At 31.5% G+C, this 25,431-nt stretch overlaps 1 protein-coding gene and 1 long non-coding RNA gene across 2 annotated transcripts in view; one reads left to right on the top strand and one right to left on the bottom strand.

The window, feature by feature from the left end:
• LOC140054252 (uncharacterized) overlaps positions 1 to 25,431 on the top strand; it is a 68,827-nt gene that overhangs the window by 16,675 nt on the left and 26,721 nt on the right. Inside the window, exons 2-5 of the mRNA XM_072099171.1 lie at positions 16,421 to 16,632; positions 17,082 to 17,205; positions 19,064 to 19,213; positions 21,004 to 21,147. Coding sequence (XP_071955272.1) covers positions 16,421 to 16,632; positions 17,082 to 17,205; positions 19,064 to 19,213; positions 21,004 to 21,147 — 630 coding nt within the window. The remainder of the gene's footprint in view (positions 1 to 16,420; positions 16,633 to 17,081; positions 17,206 to 19,063; positions 19,214 to 21,003; positions 21,148 to 25,431) is intronic.
• Positions 368 to 6,337, bottom strand: LOC140053880 (uncharacterized). Its single transcript, XR_011846462.1, has 3 exons — positions 6,079 to 6,337; positions 4,845 to 5,070; positions 368 to 413 (listed from the first exon to the last, which is right to left on the bottom strand). It is a non-coding gene; the product is annotated as an uncharacterized lncRNA (long non-coding RNA).

The raw sequence follows: 25,431 nt of genomic DNA, 5'->3' as shown, positions 1-25,431 counted from the left end.
TTTCTTTTAGTGCAATCTCCATTTTTCCAATTCATACAATATGTGACCATTTTTAATTCCATATGCGTGAAGCTTCCTGATTTCCACTTTGAGTATTTGACACCTGGAGCAAGAAGTTTTCTCTGGACATGTGTTCTTTTCTGTGTATTGCTGAATGGTGCATTATTCTTCTACCTGTTTATTGTCTATCTCCACCTTTCTGTTTTCTCCACTGCCTTGTTTTGTGTTGGCAGGAAATTCTTCCCTTCCCTTCTAATTTATCATCTAAATACAAAATAATTCAGGAAAATATTTCATAGAAGTTTTCCCATTTCCTATGTTTTCTTGTACATCGATTTACAGGTGTTGTGTTTTCATAATTGTTGTTCTCCACTTTTGCTTTTCCTTTGATTTTGAAGACGCCCATCTATTTTCTTTCTCACCATATAGAAAAACATAAGAAAAGATAGTAGTTAATCTAAATGTATTTATTTTAAATAACAGTAAAAGGGAAGTTGATGATTTTAAATGGATGCGATTTTTATATGTAATTAAAGTCAACTCCTCTACCAATTTCACCGTAATGATTCAAACATATGGTTAGCATTTATATTGTTCTTTTTTTTTGACAATTTGATTTAACAAACTTTAAAATCCATTATTATATACCTATGTGATACGAGCATCTGGAAACATTATCAGAGAAATTAAAGGCAATGGAACACTATCTTAATGAAGTAAATGTCATGCTATCACATGATGAGGAGGTGCTTAGAGGCAAGCTTGATGATATTAGCGAGAATGAACTAGTACAGGCCGACCCAGATAATAACTATATTATTTAAATGTGTTGATCTGTGGGCCTATAGCTTATGTTAATTACTGTAGTGTTTTGGGATACACCCACTGAAAGCGTAGGTGGAAGTCTTGGGAATAACTAATAACTTTTTTATGGTGCAGGACGACTCAATAATGCCTGTAAACTTTACAATTTATTTCTATAATGTGTCTATTTTGTGCCTGAATAAACTGACATAGGCCTTTTCCCTTCAAGAAAAGAACATACAGCATTGACTTTCTACACCCCTTCAAATCAGTGGTATCATCAGTGAGCCACACCGACCCTCATGTGTTTCATATAGTCACAGTGCATACAACATTTGATTTGAATGTGGTGTATGTCAAATTTACAATGTGGCATATTATGTTTATTCGTTTAATATTTATATGCTAATTCTTACTAATAAAATTTAGTTTTGCTTTGACACCACAAACAGAAGCTTGAACCGCAAATCTAGTTAACCAGCATGATTCCATATCTCCCCAAAAATTATCGTAACTAAATCCAGACACCATATGCCATAAAAATTGGAAAATTGTTTATGGTAGAAAATACATATACGGTCTTATTTCAATCTTGCAGTTCTCAAATGAAATTGGAACTTTTCCTTTTGGTATATGATTTCCTAAATCTTCGACCAACACCTTGGAGTCACCGATGCTAAACTAAAGGGATTGGAAATCGTGTAAAGTTGTCACGTTTGGTGTCGAGCACAACACTGGAGCATGGGTGTTCCGTAGCGTAGCTTTGTTTATACTTTAACTATTGTTACTGTTGTCTCTTTACAAAGACCTTGAGAGAATTTTCATTTTCAATGTTTTGTCAAACTTGGCCACTAATGATTTTCAGTGTAGGGTTCCTTGTTTAAGGCCTTTGTAAATATTAAAGTGATACTTTTTAATGTTAGATGTTTCAATTTTGTTTTTATCTCAGGCGTCTAGTCTGTTCATTGTTGAAAAAGTAAACATCTTCCAAACATGATCTCTATGATTGTCTTTGGCCACCTAAATAAAAAGTACTCTCAGACATGATCCTACAGTGGGACTACCTCTTTTATTCTGACTGGATCGTAAAACGAAACTATAACAATTTTTGTTTATTCATCTCTGATGTGCAGTACAAAGGGATCATGTAAAAATGATGTTACTGTAGTTACTATCGTCGTAACTATATTTTCTTTACTGTACTGTGTAAACCTGTTTACTGCAATTATTTAGAAAGTTTTTTCTGGGTGATCATACACATTGTTTAATGTTTAATAAACTTCAACACTGAAACAAACTAAGATCTTTTTGCAGTAAAAATAAAGTAATTACTGCAGTAACTGCATTAGAATAATTTTGACATGATTCCTAAATAGATTGTCTGTTGAATTAGAATTCTCAATTTCATCTCTCAAAAGATTTAAATTTGTGAACAATGGTTGTAAAGTGCGAAGTTTGACAACGTAATCATGTTATTCTGTTACAGTTTAGCTTCGCCGATTGATCTAGTTAATTAAACAATTAGCGGCTTGTTCTCTGATCTGCGCTCATCCGAATCGTCTCGTCAGCTGTTTGGTTATCAAAAGAGAAAGTTTATGAATCGGTTGTTGGGTTAGCAAATATTTTTGACACTTTGAAATCTGATACTACGTCATTACAATATTTTTATTTTCTGTTCTTTTAAGCTATATTTTGTATTCATAAATTAGCATATTCAAATTAGCAAGTACTCAAATTTCTTATAACAATAAGTAGTTGTGCTGGCCGGATGTAGAAGGGATAACAATCTTTTCACACCAGATAAATACATATAGATACTGACAAAAACAGTACAAAGTATTTTACAGTATCACAGTACGGTTAGTGTTACCCGAAAGCACTGCATTTTCTTTATGACTGTTTCACTTTATTGTTTAGATTTTATAGTTTTTTGCTTATTTTTAATTGACATTTCTACCTGAGATCCAGTTACTGACACCCACAGCATTGTCATCTTTCAGTAATTTGCATTTTGATTAGTATAACATTATAAAGTTAATATGTAAACATATTATTCCTATCATAATTATTTTATCACACACTTTGTACAGTATATAGAAAAGTAAAGAGAAATAAATGTTTTGAATTTGAAAAAATTGAAAATTTTTTTCATTTTATAATTTTTGGGCATGTTTGTTTAGAATGATGCATTATTCACTGTTTGTTAGATGTAGATTCTATCTCATACTCTGTGTTGTAAGCTGCACTTAAGCTGTGGTTATATCATAGTTCATATCTTGGTCAGCTATTATTTATAAGGGGAAACAGACCATCCAGGCAAATGCTCCTGAGCATGATAATAATAATCTATTATGAATAGTTCAAATGGTTAATAACCTATTCTGGTAAATTGAAAATTGTCTTGAGTACATGCGAATAGACAACAAATTAGGCATGAAAGTATAAAACAGAAAGCAGTCATGTGTTCTTGTATTCAATTGATGTATGTAAAGTTTTAAAGAAGAGAACAATGTGACCTAAAGGAATTGATGACAAACTTTTATTTCTGAAATTCTTGAAAATTGAATTCTTGTATAAAATGTTTGGATGTACTGTAGTAATGGTGGCTTGGATGTACTGTATGTGGTAGTTTAGGGTAGTGAGATAGATAGTGATATGTCAAACCATAATTCATGTCCACTTATGTTAATTTTTAAGGCTTTCCAGTCAGCTTACTTTTCACCATCGATTGACCCTATCTCTGCAAATGTCTAAGTTATGGGTTTTATCTTCAAAGACACAGGAAAGCATTTTTCACCATAAGATCCTAAGCATTGAAGATAATCATTTGAATCTAAAACCTACTTTAAAATTTGGTTCATTATTTAACTTCACACAAATTAAACAAATCATTTTTACAATCTTGATATTTTAGTAACTTGGCTGTTGGTATAAGTCAATTTATACTCCATAAGTCTTTATGCAAATACTTTTTAAAAAAAAGCACTAAAAGAATAATTGAGCAACCATGTCGAGAAGTATTTTTCTAGGAAAAAACTATTTACATCCTGAATTGTACGTGAATCATCAGATCTCCAACATGGCCGGCAAATTAAGTGTTGTTTGTACAGCGCCGAGACATGGTTTGTAATCGCCTTTAACTATTAATCCACAAGGAATTGTAATGTTCTCCGGTGCAGAATATTCCTCCGGAAGCCGGATTCATCCTGCCCCCAACAATAAACCGAATATGTTTTGGATTTTCTTTAGCACGAAATTAAATACTTTCATTTAAAATTCTTAGGACTGGTAGCTTGATTGCCGGAGGCAATGTTGTTACTAATTTGATAAATTTTCACTAATAAATTTTCCTGGTTTTATTCATTATCCGCCATTTATTTAGACCGCAAATGAAATTAAAGTCGTTGTATCAAATTGCGCGAGGTTACTTTTTTCAGGCTAACTAAAAAAATATTATTGTAAATTTCTATCTGAAAGGTCAACATTTTAAATTGAATTGTCAATGTACATTCTCATAAATGATATATCAATTATGAATTCCCATCATAATAAAGTAATATACAGTGTATTTATGAATCTGTTTTGGCCAAAGGGGTTTTTTTGCTCAATGGTAAAATATTCAAGTTTATTATAAAAAGATTAACATACATTACAGTACTAGTGTAATGTTTTAAATTAAAATGTCCTTTATTTTTTTCTACACTATCAAACTTTATGTGACAAAAAAATGTGATGTGCCCATATATGGACATGATGATGTTATAACACTACCATGTTTGGACATACTGTATCACTACCATATTTGGGAGTATCACACATTTTTTTGTCAAACTATAGTATTTTTAATGCAACCTTTTCTAATTAAATATTGTTTTGATATATAATGTATGCATCATGTCTTGTTTGCTCCTTAAGCTTCACTTTGCTGCATCCTTCAAATGGGATGTTAAGCCGTTGATCTGTCATACCAAAAAAGATTATAGTACACTAAGTCACATATAATTTGGAATAAATGTAATTTTCTTTCATAGAAAAAATACCTGATACACGAACACTATAATGTCTTGAAAATAAAATGCTACAGTATCAATCTTCATCCTATTGGATACTGTAGTAGTGTGCTATGGTATGGTCCAGTTACACTTGACAGACACGATACTGCTGGCTATTTATTGTCGTTAGACATAATACCATATTTATATGTTGATCTGCATCTATGCTATTTGTGAAGGAGTCATCAAAGGTGCGCTTTTGCTTTTAATTTATCTGAAAATCAAGAAAATTATAGAATTACATATTTGTGTTTCATCAGAGTACTTGTGTATGTGATATATTTTATTTGAAATTAAACATTTAAACTCATTCAGATATTTTCACAAAATATATTGACCTTTTATATCAGACATCATGGGCATGTACGTTAATATTATATGTTTTAAAGATTTATTTAACCCTTAAAAGTGTTTATACCTAATGCGACTCCGTCAGGGAGCTCTATATACTATATTGGATTTAGTTATATTTAGATGCAAATGTTGGTATACATCCAAAAACAACAAATACAAGTTGTATTTAATTTCATAAGTTTACATGCTACATTGATCCCCCTGTATTCAAGGTGTCCATCCATCCATGTTAATGGGTTAAATATTATTCCCATTATAGTCCTAAATAGGGAGTCAACAACGTTATTTGAAGTGTACTATTAAAACCACCCCTTTGAAGAAGAACAAAGCTCCAGTTTTAGCCCTATATGATGAATTTCTATTAAAGATACCTATAATGATACTGTTTGTATACAGTTCGTTTCAAATGACTGGATTTAGGTTAAAAAATAATAATTCGCGAAGAATGCATGGTTATAATTAAATTCCAATTGTACCAGAAAATGTAAACGAAATATTTATTGACAAACAATTTTTCAAAAGTATTTACAATCATAGGGGTGAAGTAATGTAGCGACAAGAAATAAAGTGGTCCAGTTTTCTCAAGGAAAAGAAACAATTATCTCTGTTCAAGCTACTAGTACTTGGTTATCAAAGGGATATGTGAAAAATGGTCATGTTGAAACCTTACCAACTGTACTGGGGGCTTTTTAGATTTAAATCTATTGATAAGGTTGGGGTGGGGTTAGTTGGAATTGGTCTAGTTGGGCAAAATAAAACTAGTATGTAACAGGTGATACTGTTTACACTAAACACATCAATCTTTAATATTAATCAATACATTTTTTAATACTTTTTTTTCAAATATTGTAGTCATTCATCAGCCTACCTGCTGTGCACATGTGTAAGGTTGTTTACCATGTTGAGTAATGATGCGGTTACCATAACAACTGATGATGCACATGGTATTAATATGATGAGTCAATTTTGTTTTGAGATGAGCCTGTTTTTGAAGCGTTACATTTACCGTAAACTTGGCCTTGTTTATGGGTGACACTTAAAAGACTGGCTCATCTAAAAAAAAACCTGTAGTATTAGTAAATCTGTATCCAAACCAAGTACAATGTATGTTATTCCTATGCATTTTTAAAAAGCTTGGTTGAATTTGGATTGTTAATGAACTTCAACATAGAGACAATAGTGATGGATCCATGATTTAAAATCCGTGGAGGGTGTGTGGTCTCGGCAAGAGACTAAAAATTGCAAATTTTAGGTGCCTAACTGAAATTAGTGCCCTATCTTTTGCATTACAATTTGCACAATTTAGGGGCTCCCCCTTGAATCCATCTATGGACATTTAACATTTATTTGGAGGACAATTTATCAACACTACCTTTCAGCAGGCATCCATTAAATCCTACAAGGTCACTCAAAAAACCAGTGTGGATAATTCCAAGATATGTTAACATCTGCTATCTTGTTTCATCAGGGAGAAATTAAAAACCTGTTTGGAATGCTACTGTTTAAATTGTGTTAGCAAAGTTATGTCAAAGTTATCTTTAGAAATTATTGTTTGTATCATGGAGGAAATGAGTTAATATTAACTTAATATTTTATGGTTGAAATGAAAACTGTACAATGATGATAAATCAGTAAGTGGATACTCTAAAATGCTGTTTGATAATTAAATTGTTGGCCAAAGTGTTACATATAAACCCATTGTAAATTACATTGGGAAATTAAAAAATTAAAATGGGTGCCCTGTGAATAGGAGTGGTTCCAGTTATCCTGTTATACTATACTACACTAAAAAATTTAAATTTCAAAATGATATTAGCCTAGAGTAGGGCAATACATCTAATGCGTTTAGCTACTTCACAGTTACTAAAATTCATCATCATGATATATTGGCTTTCTTGGTCTACTTCGTGCCTAGCTTACCTGGATAAATCGAAAAGTGCCTTATTCTCCTCAAAGTGGAGAATTCATTAGACACTCCTCTCCAAAAATGGTATGGTCCACAAACCACCAATATCATCCTGATATGTTGACTTTCTTGACTTTATATTATAATAAGTGTACATTGTTTCGTTTATCTGAAAAATATATATTTGTTGGTTGATCATTGTATAAAATATTCAGATTAACAAGTAAGATAAATGAGAATGAGTGTCTGCGATGACCTTGAGATTAAATAATGATATTGTCATAAATTACTATATCTTAAGCCATCACCTTTGGTAGCATGCCATTCCATTAGGAGGATAAGGAAGCCCTGTGGCAATGTATTTTAATACTTTTCTCACAATTGTGGAAGTACAGTAGTAGGTGGTGTGTTGTAATTTATTTACAAAAATTTTGACATGCAGATTTATAGTTAAAATAATGCTATGAATTGTGTGTTATACTCTCTTTCAAAATGTCTTACTTTGTATGCGACTCGTGTTTACATTTTCATATTTAAGAACTACAAAATTGCAGCATGTTTTTTAATATAAGGATACAGTCTGATTAGTGAATAGATTGCCGTTTGAGCGGAAACTCGTTCAGGATTTAAGAGACAGATTCTATGCTAGACACGCTACATGGTTTTCTGCTTACCATTACCGCTCGTCTGTGTAAATTGGCCTTTTTACATTTTCATTTTGATTTATCCATTTGCCAAAAAACATTCCATATTGATTTAAAAAGGGGATACAGTACTTTACCTTTACCTGATTGAGTACCACCCACTCTCACTCCCACCCACCTTCCCCAATCCACACATGTTTTTCAGTACTATACAGTATCTGCCAAATAAAAGTATGGGTACAGTACGTCAGTACATCACTTGTGATGTGAAACCAAAAGAGTAGTTTGTTGTGGTAGGAAGTGGGTAGAGCACTAGACACAGACTAGAAACTATAGTCTAGTCTTCCTGCACTCATTTTAAACTCATCTTGTGATTTTGATTTAGAGTCTGTCTTTCTAATCTGCTGGGTAGTTTAGGAGATAGTTTGAATTTAATACCTCACAACTTTGGTAATCAAATAATATCTTAATGAACAAGCACATGAATATAATTTTAAATTCTATTTTTAGATAATGTTTTAAATTAAAAGATAATAATCATTTCTACCATCTGTTTAAAAATAAAGTTTAATATATTCATTGTTCATTCATAGGAGCCAATCTGCCGGCGATCTGTGGCATTTTTCTGGGTTAATTGCTAGATCTTTTAAATCTGGATAGCTTTTGGATGGAGATAGTTTTCTCGTTATGGAGTTGCCAGGTTAAAAGCTTTAAAATCCTTTTTGTATTTAAGCTAAACCAGTTAATGTTTATGTCTGAGGTTGTATCAGGTGTGAATTGTTTATGGCTTACTAATTAAATGATAAAATGTTTGTCTACCACCAATGATATACATCCATAGAGAAAAATGTTGGAAATAAATTTTCTCCAGGAATTATAAACAGTACATTTAATATCGCAAATGATCCATCATCTTATAATACTGTAAAGGGCCAGCTACAAAGCCTTATTTATAGCTTCTTTTTTACCAGATTCTCGGTGCTGTATCTCCACACACGACAATATTTCCCAAGAATCATAGGAAGATTCCTTAATACAGCATCATAATGCTAATGTTACTGTATGTTAAGTACTATGATATGGTTATTATAATACTATGATGAAATACATGTGATGAGCAATTTAGATACACTACCTAAAATTGGGTGTCATTTTAGAGACAGTAAAACATAAAAATATTGGTTTTAATGGTGCAAATATGTCTATAAGATATTTAATGCCGCCACTTGTTCTCTTGAATCAATACTTTTTATATTCTAAACAAAGTATTCGATGTAAACTAAACCTAAAGTATTGAATCGGAAATTGTCTATTTTAACGCTTGGTTTCACATATTTAGTAAAGGGAGGAGGATCTGTAAATATTAGTGGAATCAAAATGATATTATCTTAATATGCTTCATTGCTTTAAACTTTTTGTACTATTGTACATAAAGTTTATTTTTAAAGTCATTTATAGTTTTTCTGTTCTCATATTTGCTTGTTTGTATTTTCAACAATATTGTTTGTGTATTTAAAATCTTTTCACTAGGATTTATGACCTTTTATAAGGTTAAGTTTATTTTAAATTTCAATAACTTTGCTGTAAGTGTAAAGTAATATTTGACTTTTGGGTAATGAAAAATATTTTCAGCATAGAGCTCGTCAGTTACATTATTTAAAAAACGATAAAATAAAATATGAGTTTAGAAATAGAAGAAATATTGAAACCAATAGTATGATATGCTTTTATTTTTTATTTTAATATTTGAAATAATTGAAAATTGAAGCTTTTTGGTATGTCACTTAACTGATTATTTTCAGTTCGTTTATTGAAGATTCAGAAACCAATTATCTAGGTAGACATTAGATTTATTACAAAAATATATTAATAATATACCTAATGATGACCTAGTTGAAAATATTAGGGCAATATATTTTATTTTAATAGACAGAACAGAATTGTTTGATTATTTATGAACCAAATCTGTCACAAATGAAAATATCATATTCAAAGTTAACTTAGAGAAGTTGGGTACAGTTATTCTACAGTATATTGAAATCTATTTGATGTCGCATGTCTTGTGAAATATCTGTGAGATGGTATGTATCCAAGATGGTTATTTTTTTCGTCTTTATCCGCCTATAATTAAGCTCAAATTATACACTACCAATCCTACCAAATGTCTCCAATATATGATACTCTAAATGATAAAAAAATAGACCACTCAAGACTAAGGATATTCTTTAACAATCTGAATTGAGTTTTAAATGAGGCCAGCATACTAACTGATTTCAATAACTGTGTTAATATAGCGTCCATGTAGATTAGATAGTGTTCTTGACAGTAATTACTTGCAAGTTGAGATGCATGTTATCTTTCTTAATTGCTGTGTAGCATACCTTGTCCAGCTGTTGAGGAATTTTCTAATAGTTTTGACCACTCTAGTTCTAGATTACAAGGTAGCCTACCTATTAATAGGTCGTGTTTATACAACACCCTAAATTTGAACACGGCTTTAATTTTTAGCGTGTTGTTCGGACCGAGGTCAACCCACCTTAACGTTTGCTGTTATACTAGAAATCACGATACCGTGTTATACCGGAAGTTTCATCAACACGCAGTGCATGCTAGGATAAAAGGTCAAATCGTTGATCGCGCTTGAATTGGCTGAGTTGTCAACAATCATCGTCGCCTCCTCGCTGTCGATTCGCGCGGTTTTTACCATTTTCATTATATTGTATTCGTTCACGTTTGCATTGTTGTTTATTTTGTTCTCGGTTCATTTAAATTAATAAAAGTTATTTTAAGGGTTTCATTGTTTCATCTATACACTATGGAAGAAGATGCCATTTTTGCGATGTTATTTTTTTTATTCTGTTTGGAGTGGGAAACGATAGATGCCTACTACCACTACGAGTTGGCCCCACTAGGCTAGGCGTAAGACGTGGTAGGAGGATGATTGCTGGCAGCGAAGCAGCAATAAATGGGCCCAATCTTGTTAGCAATGTCGCATGACATGATTGATATTACGACCTGTTTTAACGAGAGGTCAAAATATACCCTGAGGACACTTCCAACACGGTAACGGCGACCGGGAATCCACCAAATTTTAGGATTCAGCCAAGTAGCCTTTTTTGCAATTAAAATCTCATTACACGGAATCTCTTTGTTGTTATACAACACACTTTTCGTAGGCGTGTAGAATATGCGTGTAATAGCGTGTTGTATAAACGCGCCCATAGATCTACATGAATACTGCCCAGTCCCCTTTTTATTTGGTTACAGAAAAGGGTTGCAATTGATAGAAAGAAAATTAACGCCCGTAGTGGTGACCTTTTTGATGTATGTTACTTACATTTAGACACTTATTTTTATTGGTACGCTTGTGATGTTTGGCATAGTATGTTAACTGTCCAGCAAACGAAATTGATTAAACGAGTAAAGAAAAGAAAATGAATTTTTTTTTTTTATAATTTTAATTTTGTTGAGTTACGTGAGGCTGCTGAGCTCCCACAAGGAGGAACCATTGTTAATGATGCCACCCAGATCCTTCAAAATAAGACACTTAAAATCATGAATTGATATTGAAATTAGGGAGTGTCTGCCATCCCAATCTCCTTTTAAATTAAAAGTAGAATAAATTGACATTAATTACTCATCTGCATCCATCCAGAATCATTTGGGTAGGTTTTGTAGAGAGAGCAAAGATAGAACAGTATTCAAGGTATATTTATTCATTCATCCAAAGAAATCGTACAGGCAGTCAAAGGCTGAAATGAGTACAATTTTACAGATATAAACATTTTAAAATTAATTTACATTAAAATAATTAATTAAATACATTAATCAAACATTAAAAAACATATTATAACATCAAGAAAAAATCATAAACAAGACATTACTAAGAAATTTAGCATTCAACAACTATAACTACTAGAATTGGTGTGTCTAGAAATCTCAGATCTAGAAAACTCAGATCTGAGTTTTCTAGCTAGAAAACTCAGATATATCTGAGATCTGAGTTTTCTAGATCTGAGTTTTCTAGACATCCATAGAATTGTTTTCTCCGATGGAATACAATTTCCTATGCTGTTATAACATTGCCTTTGGTCAAGTTATATCCTTTTCTTTTAAGATTGATGGTTCTTTTTTTTCTGTCCTTGGAAATAATAACCACAAAGGGTAATTGAGGTTAACAACTTTGATTCCAATCACATAAAAATACTTGTTATTAAATATCCAGTGTTTTTTTTTTTTTTTCAATATTTTCTATGATTATTAAATATTTTATGGGAGTATGTTTCCATACATGTTTGATCCAAAATTATGACTGGGGGTAATAATGTTCATCGCTTAGAGGTTTCAAAACATTAGGCACTATAAATCTAGGATATTATTATTATTTATTATATAACTTTATATAGTTGGCAGAACCAGGCTCAAGGGGAGTGGAGGTGTTCCATCATCAAAATTCTAGAAAAAAAGTTTTTGTTAATTCATTTTAAATATACAGTGCAGTATTTGTCAGACTTCTTACCATAATTTATTATTTTTTAGTTTGTAAACCTTATATTTTGTTTCCTACAGGCACATTTTTTAATATGTTGCCTTCTGTTTGTACTATTTATGTATAAATACCTCTGTTTCTATAATTTACAGTATGATTTATATATATATATATATATATATATATCACTTGCACTGATGAAGAGCTAGTGTTGCCCGAAAGCTCTGCTAACTTTTCTGGCTGTTTACTTTATAGTTTTGATTTAGCTTTTTGCTTTTTATTTTTTTATCTCCATTGAGATCCAGCCACTGATACCCACAGCATTGTCATTTTTTCAGTAATTTACCTTTGGATTTATATATATAATGTTCTTTGCCTCTTGTGTTTATATATATATATATATATAACAAAACGATTAAGTAATAGTGTTAAAAATTGTAATACTGTATAAAAGGTACCATATTAAGAATTCTACATTATAAAAAGGTAATAATATTTTAATAAATCACTTGTTGTCAACACATTTAATTGCTCTTTCAGTTTTGGTACATGTTTTTACATTCCTTAATAGGTAATTCATGACTTAACAATTCATAAATGTAACAAAATAAGGAAATTGTTAACACATTCCACCTTTACAATGATTTATCAGAAGTGAACTAATAAATAACTAAAGTTACATACAAAAGTGTTGATAATGTCTCCAAAGTATTTTTATACATACAACACAACATTTAACAATGTAACTATACACTAAATATGTCTGACATTTCAGACAGATATTTAAAAAGTGTTTTAAAATCCCATTACTGGTATAATATGCTGTAGGCAAAATCATAATAAGATTATGTTGAAAATGGCCTTTAAAAGGGGTTCGTTACATTTCAAGATGAGAAAAAAAGATTTTTCTTTGGTTAAAACTTTGAATGGCCAATAAATACTGCACCTAGATGGAGTATATATACTAATACTGCGCCAGATGCAATTTGTGACATGTCGATGCTAAAATGTTTTAAAACAATATATTCAATTATAGCTATAATCCACAAATTTGGAAAAGTCATGGTAATTTGTCTTTTGACATAAGTTACAAATTACTGTCATTTAAAAAAAAAAACTTTTTTTAGCAGAAAAAAATGACAAAAGCGTTACACATTACCTATAAAAAGTAGGTGGACAACATACAAGTCATTGAACCTAGGTTGTAAACAACAAACCAACTTTTTTTTTACCTCAAATTGAAAGAATTCCCTATGGAAGGTCTTCACCATATCCTGGTATTCCATCTCAGTGTTTTCTTACTTCCCTCAAGGTCTCCACATCTTCCAATTTTATTATTCACCTGCCCACTGAGAATTTCTAGGGTTCACTATCTAGTCATATTGTCTAGATGTCAAAGCGTATTAGGTCAAAGGTCCCTTCTGCTAGTATTTAAGTTTGACAGGGGTGTTTCGTCACCATCATGCTCATTGTTGTCAATTTTGTGTTTATAGAGCAGTCGAACCCCTAGTGAACAACTTCCAGGAAGAATAGTATTTCCCCTTATACTCTAGTACGACCCCCTCCCCCACAACCCCCAAATAGGGGTTTGACCATAGTATTTAACAGAAAAGTGTCCCCTTAAATTTGTTTCCATTTAAATGCACTATGCAGTAGTTGCTAGCTATACTGTACTGTAAGAAATTGATTTGTTTCATTTTTTTTATGTGATGTTAAAACTATTATTTTTTTTGTCATTTCTTAAAAAAAAACATAATGGAATTTTGAAACATTAATTAGGTTATTTGATATCAAATGAATGTTTTAAGGTATAAACAAATGTGGAATATTATATTGCCATTAAGATTTATGTGTCTGGATTATAGGTTATGGTATACAAAACTCATGACTTAATTTCTTAACAATTTTTGGCAATCATTTGAATGCCTTTGCTAGTAGTCAGTCCTTGTACTAAAATGGTTCTACATCAAAGTTTCAAATGATTTGTTTATATTATAAGAAACAAGTTGTTTGAATTCCATTGTTTCATCAACAGCTTTCAGAGCCCTGTTTCTGTCATGATGAAATAGCACCCTCTATAATAATAATAATAATAATAATTTATTTGGAAAACGCTTTTTGAACAGCGGCACACATAATAATGGTGCATCCTTAAAACAATTAAACATACAATATAAAAATATATGAGTATCAAAATAAAGATAGACTAGATTAAAACAGATAATACTCAGATAAAACAGAAAATATTTTAAATTATAGATTAAGTCACCATAATAGAAAATTAGTACACACATTCTTTAGTTAATTAATTTGTCTAGAACATAGTTATCAGTCTTTTGTCACTATCTTAAGAATACCACAAGAACCATAAATTTAGAGTTCTTTAATAGTTTTTAGTGGTTTACCCATCATCCTAATTAACATAATCCCCATTAGGCAATTCAATTTTAAAGAGAATTTTCAGGGGGAAAATTAATGAAATTAGTTCATCAGTTAAATTGACAGATTTATGCATTGCCTTGTCTTTCCAACAAGTGGTATTATTCCACAGGGAGTTTATCCAGGTTGTGTGGTTTGTAGGCTGAACATAAAATGGTGCCAGTTTGCTTACCCTTGGCTGGCTGTGTGTACAGAATCACCCCAGAACATTTTTCTGGAATCAAAGAACTGGAACATCAGCTGATAATAAAACCTGAACACTAAATATTAATAGTTTAAATTTTTGCACAAAGTAGTTATGGAATGATTAATGATCGATTTGTATGTGGAATAAGAAGTTTTCAGTTTCCTAAACACACCAAATGTTAAATAACATGTTTTTCATACTCAAAGAACAGGGCTTATTTATATAAATCCTTTAATTCAAGTGCTATATAACTGGATAATCATACTTTTCTTTATCAAATTGCTTAAATTAATTGTTTCCTCTCTATTATCTTCTATTGTTGATATAAGAGTGCAACTAAAGTTTACTGACCCTGATGTTGAGGTCAACTGATATCTTTATTGGTTATGGGTCATACCCTCTGGTCAGGCCTAGTGGTCATTTTCCTCCTAAGCATGTGGCCACATCCTCAGGGATGGTGGTGCCAAGCCAGATTACATTGTTAGTGTGAATGTCTGCTTTCTTAATCTTTTGTCACCTTCAATACCTCAAAGGGAATCTTTTTTCCATTGAGGATTAATTCTTAGCTTTCACCTTTTCTGTTGATTATTAAACTTGACCAAATGCATTTTTGTACACCAATATAAAGCATATATTCCACTAGGCAAATTTGTTCATGCGAATCGAAAGCATCGGCTTATATGCATGCGTATTCATGTTTCCATATTTCAAATCCCTCTAGTTAGGTTCTTCGCTTCAGTGAAATTAATATTCGAATCGTTTCTACTTTTTGCGAAGCAAACAATTTCGCAACCAATCAGAACTTAGAAAAAAAGCTATGACGCGGCCATGTGCACTCATGCGAATCAAAGGCTTAGCAGACACACGTTGAACATGATAATCTCAACAATTCGTTCTTGTAGTGGAAAAAGTAGGCGATTTTTTTTCTCTACGAAATGTTGGATTCAACAACAAATTTGCCTAGTGGAAAATTCGGCTTAAGAACTAACTACTATAGTACCATAGCCAGGGGAAAAATTAAAATTGTATCACAGCTGTAAATTGACAAATAATAATATTCTAAGCCTCTTCCATTTATCCATTTCCTGTGTCAATTAAAATTGAAAATCTATATTTAATATTTTGAACACCCTAACTTCAGCTGCTAAAGTAATAAATATCAAATGTTCATTGAAAATATGTGAAATGATGGACGGGTAAAAGCATAAGTCTTCCCACAGCATGTGATGGTATAGAATGTTATTCAATCTTTCATGTCAGCTCTGATTTAAGGGGTAGTTTAAGCTAGCTTAAGGATGCGCTTTAAAAATACATTTCTTAATACTCTAGATAATAATCCAATCAAAGATTACAAGAATTACGATGACACCATTTTTATAATTTAAATTAAATTTTTATCTGTGCACGATCTTCAAATCTCTTCAATAAATGGGAGAAAATTCTATTTTTTAGTGTAATTTTCCGTTTTGTGTTGTTTGTTTATATATGGAATTGTTATTCTGAAATAAAGTGAGCAATCAATATTTCACATTTTGTTTATTTCAGATTTGATATCAATGACATTAAGAACAAACCTAGCATATGCTTGCCACCAAGAAAAAATAGAATTAAAATGCCCAGAGGGAACGATTATTGGTGTACAAACGGCAAATTACGGCCGCCGATTACCTAGTCGTATGATGTGCCCAGACTTGTTTACTATGTTTGAGGAGGATTTTGTAGAAGATGTCAACTGTCATGCGAGTTCTTCCTTACAGGTAAGTTGATGTGAATATGAAGGTGTTTGGGGAATTGGTGGTAGGGGTTAGGACGGGTGTGGCGAGAGCTGGAGGTAGGCAGTATTTGATTCTTTGCAATGAAATATTAGTTCTTAAGCTCTGTCAAAAAAAAAGTGTGACGTACTGCCCAAATATGGTATCATGTCATGTCCATATATGGGCACTATCACATTTTTTGTCACATCAAGTTTGATAGTATACGGTAAATAAAGCTTTAGCTTCAGAAAATCCTGGCTACACATATTTTTGTATTCACGAGGATAGTGTCAAATCCAGGATTTTGTAATAGGGGGCCCGAGGGCCTAAAAATGGTGATAAATGAAGTGCTGAGTTTAATTTGACTGAATCTGCCCCTGATACTGTAGATTATATTGAAATTACATTGAAACGGATAACAATAAAACATTTTAATTTTTGTTTGCTTTTAGACTGTCAAGAATCTATGTAATGGAAAGAGAGAGTGCACATTTAGGGTAACCAATCAAGAGTTTGGTACCGACCCGTGCCCAGGAACTAGCAAATATGCAGAGGTGACGTACAAATGCAAACCAAGTACGTATAGTAACCGTATAATACTATCAAAATGGAGTTATTAATTGTATGTTTCTGCTGAATAGCGCTGAATGAACCATTTATTTCATTTAGTTTTAAACCGGTTTCTGAAAATTTTTCCTGTTTCTGCTGCAAAGAAATTGGGGTTAATTTACACAGTTAATAACCGGTTATTTTTTCGTAGCAGAAACCGAACCTATGTCAGCACCGTCCTTTATATTTAACATAATATATAATAATCTGAAATATAGCATAATATATACTTGTAAGATAATCATATCATCGTCATCATCGTCGTCGTCGTCGTCGTCGTCGTCGTCGTCATCATCATTTATGATCACCATAATAATTTATCATCACTATAATAATTTATCATCATCTTCAAAATCATATATAGGCCTATATAGAAATAGGTCATTTCTCATTCAAACTTATTATAATTTTCATAATTCAATAAAAAGCTGGATTTTATTTATTGAACCAGTAATCATAAATCAATATTTAATAATAATCCATTATGTGAATTACTGTTGACCGCTTATCACCATAACCTAAATATACTCCCAAATGTCGTACACCATTTGTTATTCCGTAGCAAACTGGGTCAACAGCATAATTTGTAGTGGAGCAGATAAGTATGTGAGATTTTATTAAGAAGCCCTTGGAGATATTTTAACCATGTTGTAGCCATAAATATCAATTGAAAACTCGCATGAGAATGTTCTGCAATTCCTCCTTAACGTGGAGTGATCCCTGGCGTTCTGCCCAAGCGGATTCCCAGCGGTATTCTACCTTAATACTTTTAGTCCAAATTTAAGTGCGAAGGACTAAGAGAATCTTAGCAACTTTAGTTTATAAAGATGTTCGTCCCGGTGATTATTACATCATCATGATTTTTATAATTAATTTTGTTTTTAATTTTATTTTTTAAACCAAATAATACAGGTACTTCAAAATGAACTATTGATTTCAACAAAACATTAAAAAAAAAAATGCTTGACTTAATATTAAATTTGAATATTTTTAGTAGAAGGTAAATGTGTATAAAATAGGATTATTTTAACCTTTAAAGTTCATTACCAACTGAAATATTTTTAACTTAGACTCTATTTTCTACTTCATAATTCCTGCGAGATATGGAGCCCCAATTCGTGCTTTGTGCACCGATAACCCGCTGTCCGCTGTTCATTAGTTGTGTACAGAACAATCTAATACACACACTCGACTACAATTTACTTTACAGTGTATACCTTAAATAAATGTTTATCGAAATCGTTAAGTATCACTTAACCCCTAGCAACACTTGAGTTTGTTTGCTTAAATAATACAATATCATTTGATTATATATAACTCATTGATTAGAAAAACTAGCTATTAAAGAACAAACTAAACAAACACGGCTCATTGAGGAAAAACAACAATTGAAACGGAAATGTTCTCTTTGGTAAAGAGCACTTAAATTTAATTGACCATGGTCATTCGTGGATAAAGTTTAGTTGACCACTACCCATCCATAGATTATTTTTAGACATACAACCCCTGTACCAATGCAACCTCCCCTCAAGAAAATCCTATACCACCTCTACAATGCAGCCGCCTCTTTAGAAACTCACTAGACATTAACCAAATCTATTTGGTACTCAAAACATTTTTTAGCTACCTGTATAACCTTTATTTGTTTTTTAACAATTACCTTAAAATAATGATGTACCAAATCCAGTTTATCGATGAACCAAATCAAACATTAAAAGTGTCCTTTTATACCCTATTAATAAGAAAATTAAATTATTTGAAAAAACAACAGAAAAGTTTTAATATATCAAAAAAATATTTGGTTTTTTTTTCTTTCATTTTTCAGGTGTATATAAAAGTGCTATACAGTGTGAGGAGGAACAAATGCAGCTGATGTGTGAGGAGAGTGACTTGTTGGCAATTAAGTCGGCCATGTTTGGACGAGAGGCCGGTGTTAAAAATGGAAATTGTCCATCATATAGTATGGATAACTTAGGTATGTGTTTTTTTGATAGATATCTTTTTAGATTTATTATTTCAGCAATTAGCTACAAACTAGAGCAATTCTGAGAAGCTTAAAACACTATGTCTATCTGCAATACTATATATACCTGCTTTCTGGGCATGCTTGAGTGTGAGATATCCAAATGCCCTAGTATGACTTCAAAATGCTGCCTTCTGTCAAATCTTTTAATTTTGTAGTAAAAGCATGATTGACTGACAGATACCTAATGTTTTAAAGAGGCAAAGAGAAAAGATTAAAGTCCTTAATCTTAGATGGATCAACATTTAATCCTACTGTATTAAGATTCTATGTCAAAGGAATATGTTTTATCTTGTTTTCCCTAGTAGATAATGTAGGTAACATTGATCTTTAGCTTGTACTTGTTCATTACCTGTAGATCTATGTATACTGTAGTGTGTTGTAGTGCAGTGCTTAGCTAATTGGGTATATGTTAGTTGTCACTGATTTCACAGGTTAGCCTCATACCTGCCAACCCTACCAAATCATGCGGTAGGCTAACTGTTTTTTACACTTCCTGTTGTTGCTTGCCTTGCTGGCAAAGTGTCAATCATGACCTACCGATTTATTGGCAAGTATGAAAGTTAGCATAAATACCATAAACCATAATTATCGGCTTTTAATTCAGCAAATTGTGTTTTAAAATACCTGTTTAACTATTGGGAGCTCCATAAATTTGCAGTAATTCAAATTTGGTGTCATATAAATTAAATGCAACCTAAATGTCTAGTGTTAAAGTTTTTTGTTTATTATGTAGATAGAGGGCAGTATACAATTATACAGCTATGTTTTGTCTTAATTGCAGATAAATTATAATGGATATAATTTTGAAAGTTTAATATAATTTTGATGCAAATAAATTTATTAATTTATTATTAAAATTGTTTTATCTTTTATTTAATATACAATATATTATTATTGCCTACAAATGTTTAATTATGTTTCTTAATCATTTCTAAATCCCAAAGCATCTGTTTCTGGGTGTGGTTACATTTATCCAGTAACCCATGATACAAATGTTTACTTTATTTATTAATCGTATATTATATGAAGTTAATTCAGCGTGTGTAATGAAGTGTAACTAAGTAAATTATCTCGTGCCACTTGAGTATTGTATTGCGATTACTTAGGCTCGTTACAATCTGTTATAATTATTGTTAAGCGGTCTCATTGAAATGAACCGTTGACACCCGTGATTGTTGTGTCTGTTAACAAAAAGTTTATTATGGTAATGAGATGTTGTAGACAGTCGGCCACATTACGGAGGAGTATCCTCCATCGCCACATTAAATAATAGATTGTGTCTGTAGTAATCTTATTAGAAAAGAGATCGTTTAACAATAGATGTTCTATAGTTTTTGTAGATACATCCCTGTATATTAAACATACATGGAGGCAGAGGCTCCTCGAGACTAAGGCTGTACCTTATGAGGAGCATCTGGGTGAAATATTGAATAAAAAAAATACAAACGAAAAAAATATAGGCCTACATGGAAAATAATTGTACAGGTACAAGTACAGATAACAAATACAAATATTTGTAGGCACAGAAAATATGCTTGCAGTCAGCAATGAGTGGATACTCTTCTATCTTCCAGAATTTACCCTTGTTGACTTTTTAAAGTATTTTATTATTTTATAGTTTTTAGTTGACATAAATAAAATCCTTGATGACTCTTCAGAAAAGGCCATTGCATTTAAAGAATTATATTTAGTTTAAAAATAATAACCTTTTATTCACAAATTATTCTTGTTTCTTACAGATTGCGATTCTGAAAACGCAATAGATGAAATGTTGGAGCGCTGCCACGGCAGAAAGCAATGTGCGGTGAAAGCAAGTACAAAAGTATTTAAAGACTCGTGCAGTCCAGAGACCGATAAATACCTCAAAGTAGTTTACGCATGCGGTGAGTTATTATTTAAATATTTATATTATTTAAAAAAAACCTTGTTTTCGAGGTGATGTTCCTGCATAAAGATTTTCTTTTCCCATCCTTGTCAATTGTTGATTTATCTATCTATCTAATGCAATGTGATACATGATAGCTTTATGATGTCACAAGATGAGATAAAGTTTTATATATTTCTGTAAGGCGCCAAGGTAGACCTTGAACGTCTAATAAACTGCCAAATGTATCAATGGAAACTGACTTTATTTATTATTATTAACCTAGATTATGTTCTTATACAAAGGATAGGTTTTAAACTTGATTATATAATTATTATATTTTACTATTAATAATATGTAATTACCTCATTCATTGTGTTTTATGTGTCACCATTGTCTGGCAGACTTTTATTGATAATTACTGATGATTTTGTACTAAATACGCTTTATGAGATTGGAATTTGATTTGTTCATATCAGAAGCAAATAGTTGTTAAATATAATAGCTGTAGTAATAATATAGTAGTCTAACAAATGGCTTGTTTACAATGCTAAATATATAAAAACCTGTGTATTGAACACTATTTTCAGTACTTATTCATGAAACATCCCTTTCTGCTATGAAAATGCTCAAACATTTGGAAAACCCCTATTCAGAGGATAATTTCCTGTGAAACAAACAAGGGGCAATGCAAAAACACTATGTTCAATCCTGTTCAGGAGACACCTCTATTCAGGGGACACTTTTCCTGTGAAGCGAATGAGGGGCAATACAAAAACACTATATGTTCAATCCTGTTCAGGAGACACCTCTATTAAAGGGACACTTTTTTGGGTCCCAAAATTCTACTATAGTAATAGAAACAAGATGTTGAAGCTTAAATTGAACAAAATGGTTCAGTCTCTAAACTTTAATGACAAGCAGGATAGATCATATCAATCTTCTGTGTTTTATCGAGCATAAACCTGCCCACTATTTTATCAATTATGTATATCCAACTTGCCTTTATATAACACCTTTGTTGTTATTAATTATCATTTGCTTTCGGCAAGGTGTGAAAGCATTGTCGGCGATCACTACAATTATGAAGTTATCCAGGTACAATCATAACAAACAGATTAGCACACAAAAACAATTTACTGGTTAGTGCATAAATGATAAATGAAGCGTACGCAAAGCTAGGGTTTTAACATTGTGGAAATTGCTGGGCGCCTTGCTGTATCTAGACATCCCCTTACCCCAGGAGGTGAAATTGTTCACCCTAATTTTAACTTCCGTCAAGCTTTTTTGTACTTTAATTTTAATCTTTTTGTTTACAACAACGGTAATTAGTGTAAAATATTGAGTATTTTATTGTTCCAAAACAAATTGTACAAAACAGGAGGAAGGGAAGCCAAAACAATTTTTTTTTATAAATTAAGTCAACCAAAATGTTTCAGTTTAGCTTTTAATTGTTGCTGTTTTGTTGATTATCACAACAATTATAAATGATGCCTTTTGATAGTGTATTTTACAATGTAAATACTAACCCTTCGAAGAAAGGAACCATCCCTCTTCTTTCACCCAATATGATTTGATATGATAGACATACTTTAGAAAATCTTTCTTTTATTAAGTTTCATAACTTAATATATTTCTTCACTTTTTCCAATAACTACTACATGTTTGTTTTTTCTTTGATGACAGGCTTTTAAAATATTTTCCTTCTAGCCCCCTACAACGATCTTCCACTCTTAAATTCTGTTAAAAACACACACACAACACAATATTCCATTCATCCAATTTCATCTCACCAGTGTCCTCCTAGCATTAGATATGTAACGTGCGTCGTTATCATCATCAGATAGCGTAGCAAATTGCCAAAGGCATCCGATACTCACAGTCACACAGTTTTAAAAGCACTGCAAATATAAAATCACTGCCCGTTTACAAGCTAGACGTAGCAGATTTATTTTTCTGATGGAATTTATGCCGTTACAAATTTGACGGAATCCAGGTAAATTTTGTAATTAGTTAGGATTTTTTGGTTGTTAGGCTTAGTATATTATTATAGCATAGGTTTAGATCAGTTAGCGTAGGTTTGGCCTATAAAATATGAATCATGCTGTTCAAGATTAATATAATACAGATCGGTAATTCCTGCATATTCATTCTACTGAGTTTATGCTAGAGGTTACTACAGTAACGCATTCCTTTGTTCTGTAGTAAGATTTTACATCTGAAATTGACATAATTTTGTTTGTAAATATATTTGTAAATGTTCAGTATTATATGTCAAATATTTAATATTTAAAACAAGATTTAGAATTGTATATCAATAAATATTTAATAATTTTCCACTTTTTGATATTTTTTTTTTAATGTTGATTATTTGGCACTAACATATCAATAAAGAATTGGCTAACAAAATTAAGGTTGATAGTGGGTAGTAATTAGTAGTAGCAGTAACAATATGAAAAATTAGATAAAGATGAAAGAAATTCAAATAAATATGTTGATAGAAATGAGGAAATTTAGGCATCATTATCTTGGCCTCCTGAACATCTTCTACAGAACACCTGTTCCTATATAAAATACTGGATAACTATTAAGGAATAATTGTTATTTTAACAGATTTGCTTGTGTAAACAGCATGAAGGCTATTAGTAGATATATTGCTAATTATCAGTAGGCCTATGCCACAATTTAGGCTACCACCTTGCAGTTCTTTTCACCACCTACAAATGTATTCTTAATGACAATATAGTCCAAGGATGGGCACCTGTTTCATAGGTCCTGTTTCTGCTGCAAAAGAAATAACTGGTTAATAATGGTGTGAATAAATTAACTCCAATTTCTTGGGAACAGAAACGGAACAAATTTTCAATAACCGGATAAATGGCTGGCAGCCTGAAATTAACGGTTAAAAACACCCAATCGATTCGGTGTTAGAACGCCATTTAACCGGTTATTGCTGGGAAACTTTTAGCTGCAATGCAAAATAACGGTTATTTGATTGACAGCCTACTATAGGTTATTTGAGTGTCAACTACATTGCAGTAACATTTGAATTGACCACAAGTACCCTTTGCATTTTGGGTACTGCTAATGATTTCCATCGACTCGACCACCCATATAAAATTTATATTTTAAATGTATTTTGAAGTAAACGGTTTATTCGTTTATTCGGTGCTAAGCAACAGAAACAGACCCATAGATGTGTAATTATAATGACTATCTTTGTTTGTTTGTTTTTCTTATTATCTTTTATTATTGTTTTATTTCTTTAGTTTAAATAGAAATCAACCAGCTTTAGTGCTAAAATAATGTTGTTTTATTTCAAGGATTTTAAACACTTTTTATAGTAAATTATCAATCAAGGTCAACATTTACTGTAAGCTTAATAAAATATTCTGACCTGATTGGACCTTATTTGTATTAGTTAATGTGCTTTATAATGATGATACATTTATATACATTGAATTACCATAATTAAGTATAGTACTATTACTGAAATTAGACATTAGCATTTCATAGCTCCAAGGCCTCGTTTAAACCTATGTTTTAGTTGTAATATTGACAAGAACATTCAGTGTTCTTCCCACCAAAATAATTGGCCATTTCCCAGAAACAAATCTTTTAATGGAATAATAATACAAAACTATAATATAATTGTATTCAAATTTTATGGAAAGCCATGTAGGATAGAGAATAATAAAAAATCCTGATCTATACTGCTCTAGATTGGCTAATTCACATAATTTATTTAAAAGTCTGTATTTTATTTGAGCATCTCATTGGTACAGTGATATTTAAGAAAGGTATAGTTAGTAATAATACGAACATATGCCGTTGCTTTTTACCTAAATAAAACACACCTGCGAAAGTAAACATATATTTAGCATGTCATTATAGAGTTAGTATAGTATGTCCTAGTTCAAAGCAGTAGCTACAGCGATTTATGTACACTGTAAATCCAATACAAGATTATCTGATCATTCACATCGGATTCGTGAGGTGTTGGATTTATAGGTTGCAAAGGATAATGTGTAAATCTTCTAATTAGCTTATTTACATTGTATTAGACTGTGTGTTTTTTTAGTATTAATCGTATTGGGTTTCAATTCTAAAACAAATTTAGCTTCATTTTGCCAAAAGTAATATTTGTTTTGCAAATTAATAAATTAGAAAGAACATACAACATATTTAATGCAATAATTTAATAGTTGAAATTTGTATGATGAAAGTTAAATTAATATAACTTGAAAATAATACAGTTAACTCTCCCAATACCTGGTCCAGTTTTCCAGAAAGTCTGGTAGTC

The sequence above is a fragment of the Antedon mediterranea genome, chromosome 7 (assembly GCF_964355755.1).
Source record: "Antedon mediterranea chromosome 7, ecAntMedi1.1, whole genome shotgun sequence".
In the NCBI taxonomy this organism is placed as follows: Eukaryota; Metazoa; Echinodermata; class Crinoidea; order Comatulida; family Antedonidae; genus Antedon; species Antedon mediterranea.
This window is presented reverse-complemented; position numbering and strand designations above follow the sequence as displayed.